This window comes from Acyrthosiphon pisum, chromosome X (assembly GCF_005508785.2).
Source record: "Acyrthosiphon pisum isolate AL4f chromosome X, pea_aphid_22Mar2018_4r6ur, whole genome shotgun sequence".
Taxonomy (NCBI): domain Eukaryota; kingdom Metazoa; phylum Arthropoda; class Insecta; order Hemiptera; family Aphididae; genus Acyrthosiphon; species Acyrthosiphon pisum.
Genome location: NC_042493.1, coordinates 66,304,510 through 66,329,957, shown reverse-complemented (window position 1 = coordinate 66,329,957; position 25,448 = coordinate 66,304,510). Strand labels below are relative to the sequence as shown.

At 26.9% G+C, this 25,448-nt stretch overlaps 2 protein-coding genes across 6 annotated transcripts; both read left to right on the top strand.

Moving 5' to 3' along the window:
- The first annotated feature begins 2,163 nt into the window (after window positions 1–2,163).
- Window positions 2,164–11,033, top strand: LOC100161468 (serine/arginine-rich splicing factor 4-like). 5 transcript variants are annotated; one of them, XM_016805695.2, is made up of 7 exons: window positions 2,164–2,369; window positions 2,643–2,750; window positions 5,363–5,386; window positions 7,634–7,705; window positions 8,622–8,956; window positions 9,336–9,550; window positions 9,618–11,033. In XM_016805695.2, the coding sequence occupies exons 2-7, from the start codon at window positions 2,719–2,721 to the stop codon at window positions 9,717–9,719; spliced, it is 780 nt and encodes a 259-aa protein (XP_016661184.1). In that variant the 5' UTR covers window positions 2,164–2,369; window positions 2,643–2,718; the 3' UTR covers window positions 9,720–11,033.
- Window positions 11,034–21,295: 10,262 nt separating this feature from the next.
- Window positions 21,296–23,328, top strand: LOC100574239 (probable splicing factor, arginine/serine-rich 4). Its single transcript, XM_029488435.1, has 5 exons — window positions 21,296–21,788; window positions 21,851–21,980; window positions 22,087–22,182; window positions 22,250–22,488; window positions 22,552–23,328. Exons 2-5 carry the CDS (start codon window positions 21,859–21,861, stop codon window positions 23,010–23,012), a joined length of 918 nt encoding a protein of 305 aa, XP_029344295.1. The 5' UTR covers window positions 21,296–21,788; window positions 21,851–21,858; the 3' UTR covers window positions 23,013–23,328.
- Window positions 23,329–25,448: the final 2,120 nt, after the last annotated feature.

The window sequence follows — 25,448 nt, the reverse complement described above, 5'->3', positions numbered from 1 at the left end:
TTATTTTTAATATGATTTTTTCAAAGTTTTGGCCATTGGGTAGTTTGAATTTTTTTTTTTAATTATTATATTTTATAAAATAAAAAAGTTGATTTATACTAATTATAATAACAAAGTGAGTTATATATATATTATATAAGTTCAATATAATATTGGTTTTTATCTTTATTAAACTCGATTATACCTTGCATTGTTACATACTTACATGAGATTATAAAGTGTACCTATATTATATGTATAATAAATAAAGTAAATACATTTAATGTTTTGGAAAATGGTTTATCCTATGATAGAATATGTAAATATTGAAAATATTTTGAAAAGGTGTTTGCTCAAATATATACATAATTTTTAAAAGCCAATAATGAGTAAATATTTCACTCAAATATGTTCGAAATATTCATAAGTCTTAATGTGTAAATATTTAGATAAAATATTTAAAATATATTGTGAAACAATTTAATTACAATATTTTATCTTCTACAGTAATGTGATGTGAAAATATTTTGACAAAATTTTAAAATCATATGAAAACTTTAATACAATTTTCTGATAATATTTAGATTTTAAGTAAAATACTTGTGAAATATTTTGGCAATATATATTTTCCATGTGGGATGCTTAAAAAATCAACCTGTATATAACAAAAGGCATATTTCTACTTTACCGGACACCCTTTTTTTTGCAATTTTTTTTTTTGAAACTAATGTAGTTAAGCACGCTGAAAACGATGGTGAAGTCCAAATTTGGCGCACGGACTTAGTTTTGAAGTTCGCTATTTTGCGATTTTCACGCATTCGCGGAACACTAGTTTACGGCGCGCCTACTACGAATATTGATATATTTGGTGTTGCATAACAAATCGGGGGATATTTTCGTTTTTAATTGTCCGAGCGAGCGCAGCGAGCGAGTGACCCCGCTCGGTGACTTGGTGCAACAAAAATGCAATTTTCTTAACCCTGTGAGTCACTTGGGGAGGTGTTGCACAGCAAGTCGGGGGATATTTTTGATTTGCGGAGCGGAACGACGGCGCCGAGGAGCGTAGCGACGAGTGCCGCTAGCATGGCATAACTGTACGATGTTTTTTTTCAAATTGGCGGCCCACTTGGGGAGGTGGTGCATAGCAAATCGGGGGATATTTTCGTTTTTAATTGTCCGAGCGAGCGCAGCGAGCGAGTGACCACGCTCGGTGACTTGGTGCAACAAAAAAGCAATTTTCTTAACCCTGTGACCCACTTGGGGAGGTGTTGCACAGCAAGTCGAGGTAAAGTAGAAAAGTTCCCATATTAGTACCACATTCGTAGTAGGCGCGCGGTAAACTAGTGTTCCGCGAATGCGTAGGTAAAAATCGCAAAATAGCGAACTTCAATAGGCCATAACTTCAAAACTAAGTCCGTGCGGAAAACTCTGACTTCACCATCGTTTTCAGCGTACTTAACTACATAAGTTTCGAAAAAAAAAATTTCAATATTCGAAATAGTCGTAGTAAACTAGTGTTCCGCGAATGCGTGAAAATCGCAAAATAGCGAACTTCAATAGGCCATAACTTCAAAACTAAGTCCGTGCGCCAAATTTGGACTTCACCATCGTTTTCAGCGTGCTTAACTACATTAGTTTCAAAAAAAAAAATTGCAAAAAAAAGGGTGTCCGGTAAAGTAGAAAAGTTCCAAAAAAAGAAATAATATTTTAAAGTTATAAATTATAATGATGTCATACTAATGTCTAATACCTATACCATACACCTATAAAGAAATCTTTACATATTTCATATGCGTTATATCCTTATTAATATTGTCAATTTCCTATTAAAAGCCACCAGCACTTAGGGCCCGTATTACAATAGTTGAACTCCGGTTAAACCACCGAATTCGGCCTGTAAAATCAGTGGTTCAATCGTAACCGAGGTTTAAACTATGATTGTAAAATGGGCCCTTAGCAGATAAATGATAATATGTACCAGCTAGGGGCCTCATAATGTTGTTATTTATATTATTTTTTTGGTTTTGTTCCAATCATTCTAATAGTTCAGAATAAAATATACATTCACATGAAAAAATTAATTAAAACAAAATTATGTTTGTGTTATGCTCAGTTTACACGATGCGTATTGCGTAATCCCTATACGTCTTTACTTATCAGTTATCATTAGTACCTATATATATTGTCACTTGACACTTGTCGAGTGGCGATAGAACGTTCTAGTCACTCGTCTTTCCAGTTTTACTAATGCTTTTATTGTTGAGCACTATTTTTACTTGTTTACACAATTACACGAAAGGTATTATTATAGTGCGACTGTGCGAGTAACAAGTTCTAGTGACAAGTACCAAAGTAAAAGTACTACGCACACCGTGTAAACCACGCATTAGGTAATTAAAATATATCTCGGCTCTTTTCAACAATATTATGTTAAATGTTAATTACTATAATTACCTATTATAATACAGTGTTAAGATATCCATATCCTACCTCCACTGGAGTTATAATATTTGTAATATTATAATATTTATTTATTAATTATATTATTGTGTTTAACCTCCACGGAGCTGTTATCAATATTAATATTTTGGTTATAATGAATAATGATTACATACATCAGAATGTTTTGAAATTTTGAATTGTACATAATATTTTGTACCTAGGTTCATCATAAAGCGTTTGTTTTTCGAATTTCGAATTCCGTTCTTGTTAATTGTTATACGTTACTGCACGAGTCGAATGAGAAATTTACCTACTGCTTGGAATTGGATGTGGGTAAGACACGAAAATAATTTACCTATACTTTTCATAAATTGAAAATTGAGTGTCTACTAAAGTAGTAAATGCATTTACATAATAGTAGTATAAATGTAGTTAAATGATTCAATTGTATTAATATAACTATGCGTTTCTTAGTTAAATTTACCTGACCTTGAACTTGTAGTTTTTGAATTCTTAGTGGTGGGAAAGACGACATGATGCCTTCATGACGTCCTCCCCCCATCTTACAAACGTACAACATGGCAGATTTGTGTTATGAAAATCCGTTTTGTGTTAGTTTTAATATTATTGTAAATTTACCTATTTTAAAATTTAAAGATACAATCATTAACTGGGTTATAATGGTTTATATTTTAATTTTAAAGCAAGTTATGATTCACCGATGTGAAATATTAAATTTTCAAAATGCTCATAACTTGTTTAAAAATATATATATATATATATATATATTTATATAACAATAAACAATGAATCAGTTCTGTTTTCATCTTGTGTTTTATACATATACATTTTTATTTTGTTGTTAATAATCTATAATTTACTTTAATTATTTATATTTTTAATCATCGATGGTTCTTATGATAATGTTACTAAATTAATTGAAAAAGATTCTATTACTACTAGTGATGAACTTAGTTAAACAATACAATTGATTAATGATATGAAACTTACTCAAAACATGATACTTGATAACTTCTATTGATTCAAAGAGTTTATATAGAATCGGTTACAGCCTCATTTGCACATAATCCAGCTACTAGATTTAAACTTATAATATGGCCTTAATTTCGGCTATCTTGTCGTATGCGCTCTACCGGTAACATTGCGACTGCAGTATGCGCTCTACCGTATTTTACCACTCTACAATTATATTTAGATTTTAACGGAAAAAAACAAAAAAACAACTGAAAGACGATAACAAAATATCCTAAAAACCAAAACAATTTCACTTATTTTTACTTTTTAATCTTTAACTTTAAAAACACTTTAACTTGAAATCAGAAATTTTGAATTTTCTAATTTTTATATCAATTACAATTTTGATTTAAAATTTAAATATTATGAATAATTAATTTTAATTTTTAACTTTTAAGTGCATTTCTATATTGCACGTTACTATTACAACTTAAAAGTTAAAAGTTATATTTTGTATATAATATCTATTGTTTTTGACTAACATTTAAAAAAAAATTATTTTCCTATTGTTTCCAAATAATGTTTTTGATAATATTGTTTTTATATATATATATATATATATATATATGATAATTAATTTTAATTTTCAACTTTTAAGTGCATTTCTATATTGCGTGTTACTATTATAACTTAAAAGTTAAAAGTTATAAGTTACAAGAATATAATATAAAAAAAATATATATATTATCAAAAACGTTATTCAAAAACAATATAGAAAAATAACGTTTTTAAAAACGTAATAATCAAAAACGTTTAAAAACATTAAACAAAAACGATATTTTCGCAGGTAGACCACAATCTGGGGTAGAGCGCATACAACAAGATAGCCTTAATTTCTAATGATGTTCTAAATCAATATTTTATTTATAATTAATATTAGCTGTTCCCTTGTTATATGTATATTTATTCTATCTCTGAATACTGGTTCCTTTCCAACTTTTTGGTAGTCAAGTTTTGCCTATTTCAAAGAATGGTGTGTAACTAGTACAACAAATTATTGCCCCAACTGTCTACTTTGTATAATACCAAAAATGTTTGAATCAATCATATCAGAAAAGATTACAAAGGGGCTTTCACTGTCAGTATGTGTTGTTTGCATGATTTTATTAGAGATCCTATAACAACAGCTACAAAACAAATCATTAAGTTTTGAAAAAATCATATTAGGTGATTTTGCATAATATAGCTCCCATGTTATTTACATACATTTTTCTAAGGCTTTTGTCTTTTGATAAGGTAAATTGTACTATACTTAAATTATATTAAGAGGATGCCAGAGCACCATTTGTTTTCTCTCGTTTATTCTACGTACAATACTTAGCATATTTATGAATAGCAGAACCAACCATGTTTTGTTACATTTAATATTAGAATGCAACTATTATTAATTTTGCTAAGAAAATTACTTGTGTTGTTATGTTGGCTTTTTAAAGATATTTTAATTTGTATGTAAATTATAGGCATTTTTAAATTGTAATAATTTGAATTTATTGGATAGTGAAATAAACAGCAGTAATTAGGCCTTGAATTTGGGGGTGGAGGCTTGAGTCTCACCTAAAATTATTTTTCCATAGAATATAACGACCTTTTTTTATTATACCTAGGTAAATTCTTTAAAATTATATTTTTTTTTACATGAGATAGCAAGTAAGTTAGGTTTATTTCATTGACTCTTCCGCCTCCCCCATAAAAAAATTATTCATATGCCACTGTGTTGTTGATGTAATCTTACTCATACACATATCATAAATATATTTTGCATCTTAATCAATAATCAATTACCTATCATGTATAATAATAATAAATGTATTATTTATAAATTAGCTCTTGCTATCAATTAGTTATTGGTGAATAAATATGATTAAAATAAAATTTCAAATAATTAAGTGTTTATTTCAATTTACAGGAATAAGAACTGGAATAATTATGAGTAAGTATTCGAGTGATTCAAACTCTCGTGACAGAACTAGAAGTTATAGTCGTTATTATAACCAAAGGCACAGGTGAGCGTCACCACTTTTTAATTTAAATGTTCACAACTTAATTTTTCTTGTAGTATTGACTGTTTATTAATTTCTGTTTAAATATGTTTATTATATTTTTGCATTAATGGTAATTGTACATTTTTCTTTTATCTGTACAATAGGCAATATTTTAAAAATGTAAAAAAGGTGTCTAATAGGTTTTTATCATTTAATTATAACATTGATTAATATATCAAGCTTTTTAGATATTAACAGAAGAGAAACATGTATGGACACTAACATTCAAAACAACCATTTTTTTTATAGAGATTCATTTTTGAACCGCTTATTACATACCTACCTACTCTTTAATACAATGTTTCTCTTAATGCTTTAAATTTATGGTTTGAACATTTTAAAAGTTATATTTATATACATTAAATGTTCAATATTACTAATTGTTAAGAATTTTAAACTACATTTTTTTCATTGAGAACTTTTAAATAATATTATAATTTAAAATATAGTTTTTATTATTTATAAATAATATATTATATATATTTATATATCCCTTTGTATACATATTGGTATTATATTACTTTTTTAAATAGTTTATTAAGAAAATTATTTTTCCATACCATTATGTAGTATTATTGGATAAAATCAATATCAGTTTAAATAAATTAAACATAGTTAATGTATACAATATGTTAGGTAGATAGAAATTATATTATAAATATTCATGTATAAATATTTTAATATTTATTAATATGCTCACCAGTGTCAAACTTAATAAGTTTTAATAAGTAAAAAACAGTGAAACCTTTATGTAATTTATAAGTGTTCCTTATACTTTTTCACAATAAAATTTGTATAATAATTTGATACTTGTGTAGTATACTACCTACTAATTATAATTTATTAAACTAAAACTTAATACATTGTCGATGATCATCATTGTCAAATATTTTAAGATTGAAACTTTAAAATAATATTGTTATATTATGTCATGTTGTTCTTACGTTATCCCAGAAAAAGTAAGTTACAGTTGTCTTGGTGAATATTTACCAGTTATCATAATGGGTATTATAGTATTGTATTACTGTTAATGTTGTTTATCGTAATGACTCAAATCACAGGCACTTAATAAAACAAAAAACAAACAATAAATTTATAAGAATATGTCAGGTATGTCATATTTTTTGGTAGCTTACATACTATAACTGGTTCTAACCATGACAAATTAGATATTATGTATCATCACAGTATTTTGATACGCATCCTCCGCTCTTTACTTCGCCTTTATCGTAGTTCTCCACTTTTTATTGGCTGTCAATCATATACATTTATATATAACATAGAACAAAATCAACCAATGAGAAGTGGAGAACTACAATATAGGTCGGAGGTGAAGGAGATGCGTATCTACTGCGCAAAAATAGTACAACTGTGATGATACCTATCTAATTTGTCATGGTTCTTACAATATCCGGTTTAGTATTCGTTATAGACATGCACATTTGAATTTAAAATATCTATCTTTTAGGCGGTACATTATCATATTTGTTCACTTGAGAGAGGTGTTCGCTATATACAAGTGCCTGTTCAGATAGGTTTAACTGTATTCACAATTACATTTTTCTTTTCGATTTACCTACCGTCTTTAATGAACATACTTGTATTAAAGGAAGTTAAGATTAGCTACTAAAATAGATTTTGGATATATTTACATCTTGCAATAGCAAGATCATTTAAACATATTTAGTAATTTAGTATATTGGTACGATTATTTAATATTATACAACATTCAGATTATAACTTAACCCCTGTGAACTTAGCAGCGTAATATTAATCGAAATTATAAGTATTGTAGAAGTATCTTATTATCCATTTTAATTATAAATGTTTGTAAGGATAGACCATCAATATTTTAATTTTAAGTAAAATCTTACTATATTAACATTTGTATACACTCGGTTCACTAACCTCTAGATATAATTTTTCTTCTTCATAAAAAATGTAAAAATAAATATTTTAGTTCTTATAACTATGACAATTATTATATTCGCTGAAATAAAAATATAAGTTACAATGTATAGCGTCTTAAAAGTTAAAATGTATAAAAACATATAGAATTAATTTATTCTCTATTAAATAAATAGTTTAAAGTATTATTTTGTTAATTTTATAACTAACCAATATTTTATTTATAGGTCTTCAAGTTCTTCATCAACAGATAGTTCAAGATATTCCAGAAAAAATCATTCAAGCAGATCTGGATCAAGGTATTTTGGTGCCTAAAATGTATATCTAATTAAAAATAAAAAAATAATATATTTTAGTGTACGATAAAGAAAAAAATTCATTAGTTTCTACTTTATACCTAAAAATGTAAGACATTAAAAATTTTACTTATGAATAGTTTTAGTATGGATCTTCATATTATTTTGATAAATATATAAACATAAAAAGTCAAGTAGGTTACCCGCTCTGCTGCAAAGAAATACAATAACAAATTGTGCCTATATATCTTTAATATTTTTTAATTCCAACAATAACAACTTATGAGGAACCTTGTGTTAAGTTCTAAAAACTTGAGTATGAATATTAAATTTTTTAAGAATTTTTAATTACAAACTAATTTGCTAATTTTAGAAATTTTGATAAAATTCTAACTACAATCGCTCACAAAAACTTATTGTGGACTTACTGTTTTAGAAAAATGGTTATCAATAATTGTGTAATTACATTTTCAATGTCTCTGAATCAGTAATAATTAAAAAAATCCTGAATGTTCATGGGTCAAGATCTTCTATTACAGGATAGTAGAATATTCAGCGATATATTGATTTCAATTCACAGTTGCCTAGATCAAAGGACTAACCTTATATCTGTAGTCTGTAGTCTGTACTTTCACAGTCTCATACATTATCCAATGAAGATTACCCTTTTGGAATTTTCTACAAAATGTATCATTTATGCTAACATTTAAATAGTATAATTTTTAATTTTAATTAACTTATCAGACATTTTTTATTTATGTTAATATTATTGAATAATAATTATAAATAACATATAACATAGATTTATATATAAAATTGTTTTAAATCTTAGTAACCTAGGTAGTTAATTTATATAATATATAATACCATATTCATGAAATTAAAATTAAATCTAATTATTATTTTAATTCAAATTCAGGCACCATAAGAAATCAACGCGTAGACACAGATCCAGTTCATCAGAATATTCATCGTCAAGACACAAACATTCTAGTCGTGCTTACCGCAGAGATGAAAGTCGTTCGAAAAGAAAATATCATAGAAAAAGTTCATCTACTAGTTATGATTCAAATAACTCCAATTCTTCCATTAAAAATCACCAATCTAAAAGTTCCAAAGCATTCAATGATAACGAAAGAAATAAAGGGGTACAACCTAATTCATTGTCTACCTTCGAAGATGATTCATTGGTTGTAAAATCTGAAACTGTTAACAAAAAAGATCATGATGCAAACTGGCTTCAAAACAATGTTTGTAAGTTTATTGGTAATTGTTAATTAGTATGTTGAATGATTATAATTTATAATGCATGAATAATTTGGTATAGAACTATTCTTAAATTCTAAAATTCTGATACAGACATTTTGGAATTTTGCAGATTTAAAAACACATTCACATTCACAGAGCTACTTTTAGCAGATTTCTGGTAGAACAACACTATGTTTTTACTGAGATTTCTATAATATTTCATAAAGTTGTAGGAAATTAGTCCTTACTAAACTCCTTCTAAATAATATCAACAGTGTACATTTTTGGCTTTTCTCAAAATTTAAAGTTTAAACATTAAATAAAACAACTAAACATTGTTTTTTATTGTGGTTTATTTGTTATTCATATTATATGTGTATTTTAGTGGATATTGTGAAAAGAGAAAATTCAATTGAACAGATCAATCAAGAAGGATTTGTGTTTAAAGTCTTCAATTCATCGTCTGAACCAAAATATGAGGAAACTACAGACCTAACCAAATATGATGTTCCAAATATAAATGAAGAAGCCATTGATAATTTGCCTACAGAAGAATCAACGTTTTTCATATGCAATAAAGATAGATTATTGAATGCAAGGGTATTAATTTTATAAGTTATTTAATTGAGTATTAATTACAATATTTATATGAAATTTTTTAATTTAGTACAAATTACTTACAAAGCAAGAGCGGTGCATAAGCTGGGCAAAACAATTATTTGCAACATATAATCAGTCTGAGCATAACGGTAGACAATTTGGAGACTAATGCTACTGGAAGTAATTTGTTCAATATTACACTTTTACACGCACATTATATCATTTCAAATCAAATATCACAAGAATTTGATCTGTAATTTTACTATTAAGCTATTTTATTAATGTTAATTTTTTTTTTACTTAAAAGATCCAAAGACATTGTATTGAGAAATTATATTTTTGCAAGGATTTAAATATGTTTAAGAAAAATTATATGAACATTCAATTTGACATTGTCCATACTTTATAAACTCATTATAACATTGTTCCATCAGTGTCAGTGAGCATAAATAAATGAAATTGTGAATAAATTTAATCAACTATAAACAGGGAATTAAAAATCGACTTCTTTTGAGGTAACAGATAAGATTTTATATAACAATGAAATGGATTAAGCGATAATTTTACTGTAATTAAAATTGGTTTTAATATAAAATAATTTAAGCTGTTATGGATTGCATTTAACATGTTTAAATAAACTATCAATATTTTTTTTCACGTAAAACATTGTTTCAATATGACAAATTCAGCGTGTTAACAATTACATTAACAACTTTCTGTTTGTAAATAGTTCATGATGGTAGTATATTTGCATAATATACAGGGTGTATCTTATGCAGTTGTACACGTGGATTTTAATAATTTTGAATCAATAATATAGAATTATAATAATAAAACAAAAAAAAAATGTTAATTTATTTTTTTTTATATATTTTTTTAGCACTCAGTTGTTCCAACAGCAAATCAATAGTATTTTGTAAAGGATTCTAGTAGTGATTTTTACTTACTAACTCTGTCAAATCATCAACTTTTGTTCACTACTCTGTCTCAGTTGAGGTCTCTAATGTTAAGTAAATTCATTAATAGTTTTAATTTAAATAATTGTAATAAATTTAGTTTACTAGAGCTAAGTATTTTTTTTTTTTGCCATCATTTATTAAAACTAAATAGAAAATGTAATACTAATAACACAATCTTTTTGTTCAATTTTGTGATAAATGCCTACAACATAATTGGCAAACATAGCTTATTATTTTTAAATTTAATATACCATAAAAAAAATTACAAGTTATTTACTAGGCATTGTCAATTCATAATAAATTGATTTTTAGATTTATAACTTTGATTATTTAAAAGATCTTAAATTTAAATACTTAATAAGCCATCAAGTGCATGATATCAGTGATGTACTAACTGGGGTTGGGTATCCAATATTTTTTATTAGTAGCAATTTTTTTTTAAAAACTTTTTTGGTCGATTATTTTATTTTATTTGTTTATTGTTTTTTTTTTTAAATAAACAAAAATAATATTTAAAACATTAATATTGTATGTAGTTAAGTATTCTATTGGATTTCCAACGTTTAATAATTATGATTTAAAATAAGTAGTTCACACCGTATTTACATAAATAGTCAATACCACAATCTCTGTATAATTGACACCTTAGGGGAGTTAACATTTTTAAGATGTGGCTGCTATTAGATTGTGTTATTTTCACACACATAATTATGCTAGGCAACTTATAAGTATCTACTATTGAAAGTAAGAGTTGTATTCATAGTCGATGCTTAAGAATAAGCATTGCTCAAGCTAATTTTAATATTTCAAAAATAAAACATTTGTGATAATAACTAAAAACAATACTTAAGGGCGTTGCATGCAGCGATTTTCTGTCTTTGTCTAACACACGTGTAACATAGGAATAACGACCTAAGCGCCTGACAAAATTTAAGGTACTTCTAGTTGTTCAATTTAAAAAATGTAAAGATGTTTGAATTGGTATACAAGTTTACTTTGCATCAGTCAAAGCATATTTTTAATATTTTTTAAAATATTTATTCTCATCAAAATATTGCTACAACTGAAAAAGTACTTCGACCGATTCAAAGTAAACTTGTATACCAATTCAAACAACTTTACATTTTTTAAATCGAACAACTAGAAGTACCTTAATTTTTGTCAGGCGCTATTTGTCGTTATTCCTATGTTACACGGGTGTTAGACAAAGACAGCAAATCGCCACATGCAACTTCCTTGAGGTAAGTCTCGATCAACCTTAAAAACAAGTGATAGTTTTTCTTTTATTAAGCTAAAGTCTCGTTTATGAATCCCATTTGAGTCATAAGTAGAGGTTAAGTAATACTTATATTTAAGCATCGATTATGAATATGGCCCTAGCTAGGTCTGCTAATAAAATTTGTTCGTAAACAGAGGTTGTATAAGCACCTGTAAAATGTGTTAGTTCAAGATTTAAAAGCACCGAAGTCCTTATTTCATTATTGTATGTTCAATTTAAAATAATTATATGTTTGCTAACTATCTTGTAAGTATGTATCCTAAAAATGATTGAAAATTGTTGGCATATGTTTTATTACACTTTCCACTTAAATTAAATAAAAGTTAAATACAATTATTTAGTTGTAGTAAATATAAAATTACTATGCTAAGATTTTGATGCCCCATAAATTTTCACAAAACTTGACGAAATCAATCCCAAAAATAAATTGAATAATTATAATACATTTATAAAATGTACTTAATATGTAAAATGACCCTAATTAAAATGGAACTAGTTTGACACTTAGGTAGGACTATTTTTCTCTGAATTTACCATACATTTTGAGGGTTGTGTACTTGTGTGTATAAATATATTATATTTATATTAAAAATTCAACTAATTATCTTTAGTGAAAATACACAACTCTGCACCATTTCCATTTTTATTTAACCAGCATTTTTTTACATTTATTTTAGTACTGAAATGTAATTTTAATATTATAGAATATAGCGCATACCTAATATTTTACTCAATAAAATAGTAGACACAATTGAATAATAAATTATGATAATATTTTTTTATTGGTACGTCATTAAATTAATTTCTACGAAAAAATGTATTTTGTTATAGTTATTATTATTAATAGGTAGGTAGGTACTAGGTAAATAATAGGTAAGTTATAAATAATAAGTACAGTTCTAATAAATTACATATCACTTTTTTTTCTAACAAATATTTAAGTCCATATGTATAAAGGTAGTATAGTACTCATATTTAAATAGTGCCAACAGTTCATGGTGTTTAATGTTTATTGTTGTTTTGATTTGAAAGCCCGAATCAAGTTTACTGAGCTCCATGTCTCTGACCCCCCCCCCCCCATTTTGGAATTTTGACACAAAATTAACTCCATTCATTTGTGCTTATTTGTGCTTTTAATCCCGTCATTTGTACTTCAACTCATTCCAAAGTTATTCAATTTACAAAGTCGGGGGACTGGGGACGTGCTTAGCCCCCCACTTTGAAATTTCGAAACAAAATTAACTCCATTTGCTTGTGCTTCATTGTGCTGGTTTGTGCTTTTAACCGCGTCGTTTGTGCTTAACCCCTTCCAAAGTTATCCAACTTTGAAAGTTGGGGGTTAAAATGTAATCCCCGCTACTCCCCTTTATCTTGCGAATCTGATCAAAACTGTCCACATAATCATTTTTACCTCCATGGTCTTTAGTCATAAAATATTTAGTTTACCAGAAAAACCTATAAACTTGTGCTGAATTAGAAGTTTCTTTTTCTCTTTTTAAGTTTGTGTCATTTTAGGAAAAAAATATTTGTGACCCAACCAATTGACTTACAGCCTAATACTAAAAATATAATTGTGATACAGGTGGTATTTTAAATACATTCTATATATTATGGAAAATAAAAACTATGTGGATTAGAAAACCGTTTGAGCCATTTTTTTTAAAGCCGTGAAGTTTTAATTTTTATGATTTTGTTTACCTACATATTATTTAAATGAAAAATAAAGGTTTTAAATATATTTTTGTAATTTAAAATTTTTTATTCTTAGGGATTTATAACTTTTTCTTATTATGCTTATATATTATTATTTTAAATGCGTATTTCAAAAAGTTTATAGCTAACATATGAACAAATTAATTAAACTTAAATTAAATAAATATTATAATAGGTATATCAATTGTATATGAATAATAATAATATGCGAACAAATAAATAATATCAAAAATAGATAAAATATCTAGTAGGTACCTTTAAAATGTATTTTCTAGTTAAGAACTGATAGACAAAATTTCTCCAGACCTCCTCTCACAATTTCAACAATGTGCATCAAAACATAACTGAAAGTTTGTAAGCAGTTTGTAAAGGGTTTTAAAAATAACATTTTCGTTTAGAAAACAAAAAAAATATTAAGAAAATTAAATAAAATAATCTAATATGAATAAAAAAAATCGGCTATTTATAAAAATCTAGATTCATCAAAATTTAAAATTTAAAAAATCAAAAATTAAAAAAATCGAAATTGATAAAAAAATCCATGTTTATTAACAAAAAACCAAAATTTATAAAGAAATGAAGTTCAGACAGTAGCAAATGCTCACCTTGCCCCACCATAACGCCACTCTTAAAAGCACAAACCAACACAAACGAATGGTGGTAATTTTGTTTCAAAATTCCAAAGTGGAGAGGCTAGGGACATGGAGCTTATGCACTGAGAATACAAATGGATAGGTAGGTAAAATCAATGCACTACGTACTTATCAATTTTTGTTTTAAATCAAATCAATGGTTTGTGACAGAGAATAAGATTAATATAATATATAATTTTACCAATGAATGATCAATATTGCGATGTTTATAAATGTATAAATTAAAAAAATGAACCTATCTTTACACAACTGATCTACCAAATAGGTATTCTAAATAAAATACAGAAACATGAAGTTGGAAAAAATTTTTTTTGGAAATAGGTTATTTTTAAACAAATCAAATTCGCTTTATAATATCAAACACATTTCATATAATTCTTATACAATTACCTATGGTTTATTAGGTTGGTATTTTAATTTTTTTTTAAATATATTAAACAAAATACTTGAACAATTATTGCAAATGGATAAGTCTTCTGCCTTGTTAAAATTCAAATAATAAATGTTGATAGGTACTCGGCCCATATTGAAAATTGAAACTAGATTAGGTAATAAAAAATAATAAATTAACTCAGAGGCGGCTTGATCATGCATTTTATGGTTCACTGAACCACCAAAAAGTTTGGGGTGGGTGTCATTTTTTGGGTATACTTGGTCTTGGTTCTCAGTGTTCGGTATAGCCGTATATAGGTAATATACGAATGGTTAATTTGATGGCTAATAGATACAATCACATACATTAACAATCAACTAAATATGAAGTTATAAACAGCTATATGACGAAAATGTAGTCACATAAAGTATGAGACAATGTGGCAGTGTTATTCGAAAATCGCAATCAATTTTATTCTAATGATATCGTTATTACCTACTGAACTATACTCTCTAATGTGAAATTTGTTGAAATGTAGTTACTTATACTGAATTCTACAACGGATGTGTCAAAGCTCGATAAACTTGCTTTTGTGTATAAGTGTATATTGTAGAAGAATTTACCTAACCAGTTAGTTGCGCAACCTGCAAACGTTCATTATTTTCTATGCGGCGTTTAAAAGCTTGTCAGAGAACAACAATGAGACAAGAACGATTTTCGAATCTATTAATATTGAATATCGAAAGAGATGTAACTAATAGTCTTGACATAAAAACAATTATTATTGAAACATTTCAGCAACAAATAGAAAATTAGTATTGATTTTGTATTATTTTATAATTTATATGTACATTTTGTATTTGAGTAAAAGTTGAATTAAAAATGTATAGAGGTACCTATATAATTATTTATAATTTTAATTAAAATTTTTTAATTCACTACCTAGTCTTATATGAATTTATTTGTGTATTGTTAGTAGCCAGCCGGTATATTAGTTAGGCCCTGTCTGTCCTGTTGATAAAATTCTATCAAAAAATTGCCCCTTGTGGCGCCGATGTACAGCGCGCTAGATAAAACTAATTTTGTTTTATATCTAGGTTTGTAATATCGACTCGTTCACTTGGTTATTTATAATTGGGTACTTAATTTATCATATTATCACAATTATTAAAAAAATTATTTATTAAATAATAATTTATATAAATTATTAAATAAATAATAATTGTCAAAAAAGTTATGAAAATTAGGCAAGTTCTTGTACCTAATATGACTTTTTGGAAGGTTGATAGGTGGTATTAACTTCTGCTGAACCACCAACTGAAAAATCGCCTCTGAATTAATTAAATATTATGATTTGTATTTTGTAATGTCTCTCGAGTCACAACACGATGGTTCGGACAATCAGACATATGTGGTATATAATGCAATAATGCAAGCTTTATCTATGTTTGCAGATAAAAATAATAGGTCGTATAAAAATATATAATTTTATTTAACTATTAATAACATGTACAGTGTACACCGGTTTTTTCGGTTCCGGTTTTACTCCCAGACTCCCTGTTTGGAGAAGAAATAGCGTACCTAACAACAACTTAGTAATAAAATTAATTCACATCATATTAATCAGGAAATAATATAGGTACCATATCAATTTATAGAGTCATTCTTTCAAATAATTCAAATATTTATGACTTTATGAAGTTTTTGCACCAAAATATAGATTATTTATTTATGAAAAAATGTATGCATATAAAACTCATTTTCGATATTTGGAGTTTCATGGTAACTGGTAACTGGCAAGTACCTATTACTTTATCGCCGAAAATACTCTGATCTTGTGGTTCACCTATAAAATCATTGTATTCAATATGCTAGAATATTCTCCTACTTACTACCTAGTCAGTTAAGTTTGTGGGGTTGCAACTTGCATTGACGGAGACGGGACAACAGTACTATCTATTGTTCAACAATTATATAAAATAATTATTTTAGAATTTTAAATGTATGACCCCAAAATATTATGACGAATTTGGTTAATTAACAAAAACAAATGACATTAATATTTATGTTATAGGCAGGGATCAAAACCGGTTTAACCGGTTTTCCAAAAAACCGGTTAAAACCGTGGTTTTCTCATTTCTGAACACCGGAACTGGAACCGGAACCAAAAGCTTTGAAACACCGGTTAAAAAACCGTAACCGAAACCTAAGACCTTAAAAAACCGTTTTCAAAACCCAAACCGAAACCATAGAATTGAAAAACCGCTTTTGTACTGTTCTTGAAAAACGGATTAAAATTTAAAACTAATGTCGGTTTCTTTGAATTCCATAAAGTTAATTATATTATTTGTAATTCTACTATTTTTATACGAAGAAATTATTATGTTTGGATTTATTGATAAAAATCCCGATGCAGTTACTGAGTATTACGAAATATTAATATAATATATATTATTACTAAACTTATGATTGAAAATTGAAAATACAAATAATATAGTGTGATGTTATTGTAATATACAATTAAATATTAATGTAATCGAATAATGATCTCAACCATAATATGGCAACATAATATTATGTCGAATGCAAAAGTAGGCATGAGGCACCTAAATTAGGTACAAAATATTCAAGTTAATAACACGAAATTAGTTCTGCTGAACGTTTATTTGTTATATCGTATATTGTACACTACAGTATCGAATCTACAGTAATTAGACAGGAAAATAAAATGGAAATTTTTAAAAACCGTTCCAAAAACCAAAACCGAAAATTTTCTAAAACCGTTTTTTAAACCGATAAAATATTTGAAAAACCTTTTTTAAAACCGAAATCAAAACCAAAAAATTTAAAAAACCGGTCTTAAAACCTAAACCAAAACCAGAAAATTTAGGAAACCGTTCTCAAGAACTAAAACCGTAACCGTTAAAATTTGAAACGGTTTCGATCCCTGGTTATAGGTTAGGTTATGTTAGGTCTAATGATTATTAGAGCACGGCAGGCCGCCGAAAGAAGAGACATACCACCGGATCTCGGAAACTGAAACCCTAGTTAAAATTCTATGCAAGCGAAGTCAACAACCTTGGGAGAGTAGAGGCTCCCGCACTGTCATATATAATATAACTGTATTGTTGTTTTAATAGTAGTGAGTAGGATACTGGCCTACCACTATTAAAAATAGGATGTATTTGATTCATCTGTTGTTGTTATCACAGTCGAGGGCAGTGCGCAAGTATAGGTATAGGCAACAAACACGGTATGATTATGGTCGTAGGGTGATAAAATATATTTAAGAGGGGGAAGCCCCACCAAACATTTTCAATATTGGATGAGGGGGGTTCGCATAAAATCTAAAATGTCTTAAATCTTAATATACCTACCTATCTAAAGTATTACACAAAGCGTAAATAAAACTTCAAGTATCTACCTAAAGTTATATTTTGTTTTTGAGTTAGGTACCTAACAAAAAAAACAATATCAAATTTGTCAAAAACTGGTACCTATTTCAAGTTAATTTTCAGTTGGCGTAACGTTTTATTTAGTATTTTAGTTAAATACTTATATCATAAACCATGTGTTTAGTTGAGAAATATGTGAAAAAACTGTGTTTTTATATTTTTTAAGATTTTTGATTACAGAATAACCTACTTACATGTTACATGGAACCTTGGTTTTAATTTTCAATCTTTAGGTATACAAGTTGAACATTTTATACATTTTCATTTACTAAGTCAATTTAAAACTTAATAAATATTGTCAAAATTAGGATTTTAAATTCTTATAAAGAAATTGTGACTATATATTTTTAATATTTTAGATCTGTCATTGAAACGATATATTAGGAGCCTTGTATTAAATTTGCAAAAATGTTGACCCAACGAATACAAATTTGTTGATTTTTATATAAAAAGAAAGCTAATAAATTGGAAACTGAATATGTCTGTAAATAATTCAAAATTATTTTGTCGAAAACCGAATTTGCGTAAAAATTCCCGTTTTTTCAAAATTTTAATTTTGTTTTTCCCTGCGCTTGAAAATTACTGAGAATATTAAATGTTGACCTTCCAAAATCTAGTATTAGTTTAAAAATTCATCATAATATGCTCGTTTATATTTAGAACTTAAACTTTTATTACCTGTTATTTTTATGTATTTATATTTTTAACTCCTTGGCCCCATTACGAGTCCTCTCGGTGGAACCCAGAACAAGCCAGCACGCATATTTTGGTATGTGGAATTAAATAAATAAAGCCGGTAATTGGGCGTCGCTCTACTGCTCAGCAGGTTACAAGTGGGCCACATTAATGGATTTTGTTAAATATGAATTAAATGATATAATATCATATTATTGTATACAGAGTACAAACAATACGATTTTGAATGGAGACGGTTGGTCAGCCTAGGATATTTTATATAATATTTATATTGTTATTATATTACTACAACTGTAGTCGGTAAAGTTGAAATATTATTTATTTGTTTGCTATTAAATTTGTATACAATAGAAATATACTTTAGAAGTTTCAAGTACCAACGAAAAATATTTTTAAATAAACACTAGACTAAAATAATTCTTCTTCGTATGAATATCTAATTTCGTCCAAATTTAAACATAAAATAACTATAAAAAAAACAGTTTTTATTGTTTTATATTTTTTTAGATTTTTGGTTACATAATAACCCACATACGTGGAACCTTGTTTTTTTAATTTTCATTATATTAGTTAGGTATAAAATTTGTAATTTTTATACAAATTTCCAATTTGATATATTTTGTCAACATTCGAACTTAAATGCTTATAAAAAAAACGGGCTTATGTATTTTGAATATTTTTTAACTGCTGTTGTAACAGTATATCAGGAGCCTAGGGGACAGGGGACAGAACTCTATTAATTTAAATTAAGATATCAAACAAAAGGGAAAATACACAGTTAAAGATTGGCAAACCGAAGGCCAACGTGGTAAGATCAGTATATAGTACCAAGGACGCCTAGGCCAATATTGTAGATAAAAAATTACAGGGTGTGCGTGTGCAGTAAGTACACCTAATTGTCACGTTTACGTATGACGTTGCTAATATCAAATCAGGTTGAGTGTAAGTTTTTACAATTTAAGATTTTGGGGTCCCATATTTTCATGGACTAGGACCAACGGATAACCTGTATGCAGATCAGCTGACCTAGAATCATTTCAATACCTACACTTCTACATTGCAACGGTAGTATTTACAGTGTTTCATTATTGCCCAGTAGTTCATTATAATGTAGAACCAAAAAAAACGGTAGTACCAATGACGTAGTAGCTTATATCTCACCCCCAGGCCACAAGTCAAGGCTTATAGATAATAGATATTATATATCTTTAATCGTGGCCACAAGTCACAAGCAACACGTTATTTTATTATACATTAATTTATTCACGTCATCTAAAATATCATAATTTACGAGCACTTTGGTAACCTGGTTATCATGTCTTATCAATATTAAAATTTCGCTTGTGTAGACAGTGTTGAATATTCCTATATAATAAAATTGTTATGACAATAACTTGTATTACCATATTAACGTAATGGTTTAGGGTAGTGACTGTGGGTGGCGAGTGTGGAATGTGGAATGTGGATGTCCAATGTCCATAATGGACATATTGTCCTCTGTTCAGCGCAGCGTCAACTCAGCTATGGCGTCGACTTCACGTCTAAAACGACATGCACTGTATAACTTCGCTTATTTAATCGTTTGTTATTGTAATTTGTATTTGGCGGCTACAGTAATAGTTTAATACATCGTAAACACCACATTGTGGTGACCACAACAGCTCAACTGGGCAACCATGATGACAGTTTTCGGTATTAGGTTGATTAAAAAATAATAGTATCATATCGACATATCGTGCTTGTCGTTCACCGTAGGTAAACACACTTGTAAAAAATATTGTAACAAACATTAAACAATGTTATTTTTTTTCCATCAGGTCATCCGGTAATCCAGTGGTGTGAAATCTCCAGTTTCTCATCAGATAATTATTAAATTTTTGAAAAACAATTGTAAGTACATAAATCATGATAAGTTTATTGAGTAGGCACGCCTAATTACCTATGGTTAGAATTTTACGTAATACCAGATACTCTATATTGCTTTACCCGATTCACAATTTTGTTCAAAATATTATGTAAGGCACTGTATGTCTTCATTTTTATACCTTCCTAAATAATTCAAATTTTTATATTTTTTTTTTTTTTTTTGTATTTGTTTATGATTTACCTATAATTTTTTTGGTTATTTTTTGTGTTTTATTAGGTCAATTTTTTCCTGATTTGTGAGTATAACTGATCCTGCCGAGTCTATAAAATTGATAAAATCTATAAAATTAGGATTTTTCCCTATGACCTATCCGAGGTGGCTTTTCATATACAATTGAGGGTTGTTTTTGTTGTAAACTGTCAGACCAAGGATCTCTATAGTGACTAAAAAAATACCAATAAAAACCCCAGTGGGGATTTTTTTAGATAGGATAGTTTAAATCAAAAACATCCCACAATTTGCATAGATAGGTAGGTCACAGGCTAAAACCAATTTTATTTCTGCTCCTTTAGAGATATATAGTGGAGACGTTAGTTAAAAAGTAATTATCCTTTTTAATACAATAAGTATTGCATAATATAAGTTAATTTAGAGTCTTAAATAAGTTTACAATTTATAATAACTAAAGTATCTAATATTCAAGAATAATTTTTATTTAGTTATTTTAAAATTAATTAATTTTATTTATCTATATTAATTGATAGAGTTATTGATTAATATTGATATAGTTAAATAGAAAAGTGTAATCTTCCCAATTTATCACATGCAAATTCTTCCAGAACTTCTTCTGGGGTTTTAATTAATTCTTCACTTTTTTTCTTTCTTGATTGATAGCAGAGCTAGGTTAAGTATATAATAGTTTTCCGGTCATACTTGATCAGTTGTACATTTTTATTTTTCTCATTGTTGAAAAACTTCTTTCAGCTGCTGCACTTGAAACTGGAATAATTAATACTAGTCTGTACATTTCTTCTAGTTTAATCTTTATAAGTACTTATTAATTATTATAGGTCAAAAAGTCAAAAAATTATTGTAACTTTAACTGATTGAAAATATCATTAGTAATATTTAAAAAAGATGTTAAAGTAGAAAACATCATAATAGAAGAAGAAGAAGTAGAAGAAGATGATACCATAAAGAAAACATACATTTTGTTGTTTGGCAGTCATAGTTTGAGTAATAAGTAAGAAATGAAAACAAATATATTGGATTTATTTTGAATTAATATGTTATAAAATTACTAAGGTTCTAGCATGGCTTCTTCAAATTCTAGCAATGGTAATTCCAACTCAAAAAAATTTAAATTCAATTCTTTTTTAAATTTGTCAAGTTCAAAAAGTTCTTCAAACATTTTACAAGTAAAAGAAATGCCAACGTAAGTTTAAGTTGTTCATTATACATAAGTTGTTACTGTATTTTATAATTAAACTATGCCTATAACTTAAGGTTGTTATAATTTATTTATTAAAATTAATTTACAGACACCTGCAATTAATAAGTAATAGCACACGTAAAAAATGGTATGATGTAACAGTAAAAAATGCAAAAAGTGGCAGTAGAACTTTAAAAAAACCAAGGTAACTACTAATAAAGGGACATTTATCTATTTTAAGTACAAAAAATGAAGTTATAATATGATTTTAGGCCTTGTATACCAATAGAGTGTAAGAATAAATGCCCACAAACTTCGTGTTGTATTCGTATTACTAACTTGACAAGGAGAGTTACTGTTCATTGCCTTCGACAAATATTTTCTGATTTTGGAACTATAAAAAAATTGGATCTACATTTCAACCACTATGATAGAATTTCTAAAGGATTTTCTTACATAATGTTTTCCACTTCAGAAGAATCTGAAAATGCTGTAAGAAATATGAATGGATGTGAGTTTAACATTTAATATTTCAATAATTTTAATGGATATAACTGATTATAAATTAAAATAGGTGAAATTGATGGACATGAAATAATATGTGAACAATGGTTCTTGCCATATACAGAATGCCGCGTAAGTTCTATACTTCGTGGTGCTTACAGCGGAGTTGGATACCAAAGAGGTTCATCAAGGTGTATATCACCAACTTATACTACACAACGTTCTTCTCAACTAGATAGATTAAGTTCTCGTTCTGGATCTCTTTCTAATTCTGTAACGCCTTATGATTACTTACCAACAAACAAATCTTTCTCTGGGACTTCAAGACGATCATATTCTAGATCTCCAAGGCAATCTAGATTTAGATCTTGTTCTAATTCCTCAACAATTTATCATTCTAAATCTCAAAGAAAATCTCGTAGTAGATCTCGTTCTAATTATCATAGTATACAGGATTCTATGCGTTCAAAAAGTTCCCGCTCTAGATCTTCAAAAAGATCTCGTAATATATATTCTAGAGAGCCATATTAGCTTTATTAAAAATAAATAAATCTAAACTCTTTCCAATCCTTATAAATGCATTGATATAAAGAAGTACAAATTATTATTAAAGTTGTTGTTTTTTTTTTTTACATTTATTACTAATATTTTATTTTGTATACTAGTATAAAATCAAGGTCCTTCATCTTAGACAAGTCGATAAGTCGTATAAATCGCAGCAAAATAGTATAAATATATTTTTCAACATGTCAATTAATTGTTATCTGTAAACGTAACTATTATTACATCAGAGTAAAAATAAAATAAAGAATTATTTATCAACCATTTGAAGTTCTAAATAACTAAATATTATCTTCATTTATTAATTCGTTTTTTAAGACAATCATATGATTGCATATTAATATTTATTAAATAAATTAACTATTTAATTTTTAAATTAAAAGTATTGTTTTATTTATGTAATTTTTTCGTTTTCTAAAAAAGAAAATGCTAAGTTTTTTAACAACTAAAATAGAAATTCTGTACTTTTATTATACTTCAACTGACTATATTCTTCTCTATTTGAGAAAAATGGTTTAGTTTGTAGTTATATCATAATTAAAAAATATTCTATAATAATTTATCATTGTTAAGAGATAAAATTAATTTTAGTAGGTATTTTAAATTATATTCTTTAAAATATCTTTGTACTAAGATAAATGTAAAACATTTTGTTTATTATAGTAATTGTATATAGAATATTGTACAGTTATATATATAGTGTGAGATCCACTTACTACTGGTGACTAATCAGATTAAACTATTAATGGATCCAGCAAAGGTTGTTGTGAGGTTTCTTGTTATATGTTACATATTCCTTGTGAGCCACATATTATCTCGATTGTAAATGTGCTTAACTTGTAGTCATAATAAAAAATCTGTTATTTATAAATTATATTCATGTAATTAACACCCACATTTTTATAATATATTTGATATAAATTGTTATTATGTATCATCTTAAATTATGTTTATAAATACTACATATTATTATTATTATTATTATTATTTATTGCTTATTAGTAAATATTATACTTAGACACTTAGTTCTTGTAAATTATAAGATATATTATATACTTATATCTATGGTATTAAAAAAAAAAAATGACCTATCATAAATTCCAAATTAATCATATCACAATATCCATTAGGTACTTATAACGCGTTATACATTAACAACAAACCGTGATACTATCATAGATATATAATAGTATACTTTAGAAGTTTCAAGTACCCGCGAATAATATTATACAATCACAACAAAATAACTAAAATAGTTATTCTAGGTTTTTTAATATGTAATTTTGTCCAAATTTGAACTTAAAATAAGTATAAAAATTAACTGTGCTATGTATTTTTCTGATTTTTTTGTAACAGAATTAACTACTTACGTGAAATCTTGTTTTAAATTTTCAATCCTTAGGTATAAAAGTTGAACATTTTATAAATATTAGCTACAAAATAATTATTCAATTTTAAATTTGATAAATTTTGTCAATTTTTGAGTTTTAAATGCTAATAAAAAAAAACTGTGACTAAAGATTTTTAATATTTTTTAAATGTCATTGTAAAAATATAGTGGAGGCCTTGTAATAAATTTTCAAGTATTTTCACAAAATACTGGTTATATAAGAGAATTATATAATTAGTTGTCCTTTTGAAAACTAAACAATGTATCTTTTTATGCTTCTACCGTAGCTACATTAATTTTGGCTGTACCATATGATATTTTTTGTCTTGTTTTCATTAACACGAATAATGAACAAATAATTAACACATTACACTTATTTAGGTTTAAGTTATTTTATGTTTCATTTTATTATATTATTTCTCATTGTAGCTCTAATAGTTTCCAATGACAACAACATTTTACATATTATACATGGTTTCAGTACAAATTACATTTTTCTTAATTACATAAAAATACATTGATGCCATTTATACAACAACCTCCTCTTTAAATGCCATTACAATATAAGTAAATAAATAAACTAAAGTTTTTATAATATAATAATGAAATAAACAAAATTTTTTATATTATAAATGAATAAATGAACATCATTTTTAATAATATAATAAATAATAGTTGATATAACAATTAATTACCCACAAGTTAATAATATTCAAAATTAGAACATTTCTTTTTTTTTTTTCATTTCCTACCTGACGGTGTTTAATAATCTACTGACTCATTTGTTCCAGAGCATTTTGGTCCTACATCTTCCACAACTATGTTTTTTCCTTGCTTAATCTCCTCATAACTTTGTCTGTTTTCGGTTAAATTATATACATCATTTTTCTCCTAAGCTACAATATCATCAATATCACTGTGATTATAATTGTATATTTGAGCATCTGATTTTCTTAAATGCCACAAAATCCTTCTCAGTTCTTGACCATTTTGTTTTTTTAACAATATAAGATCTG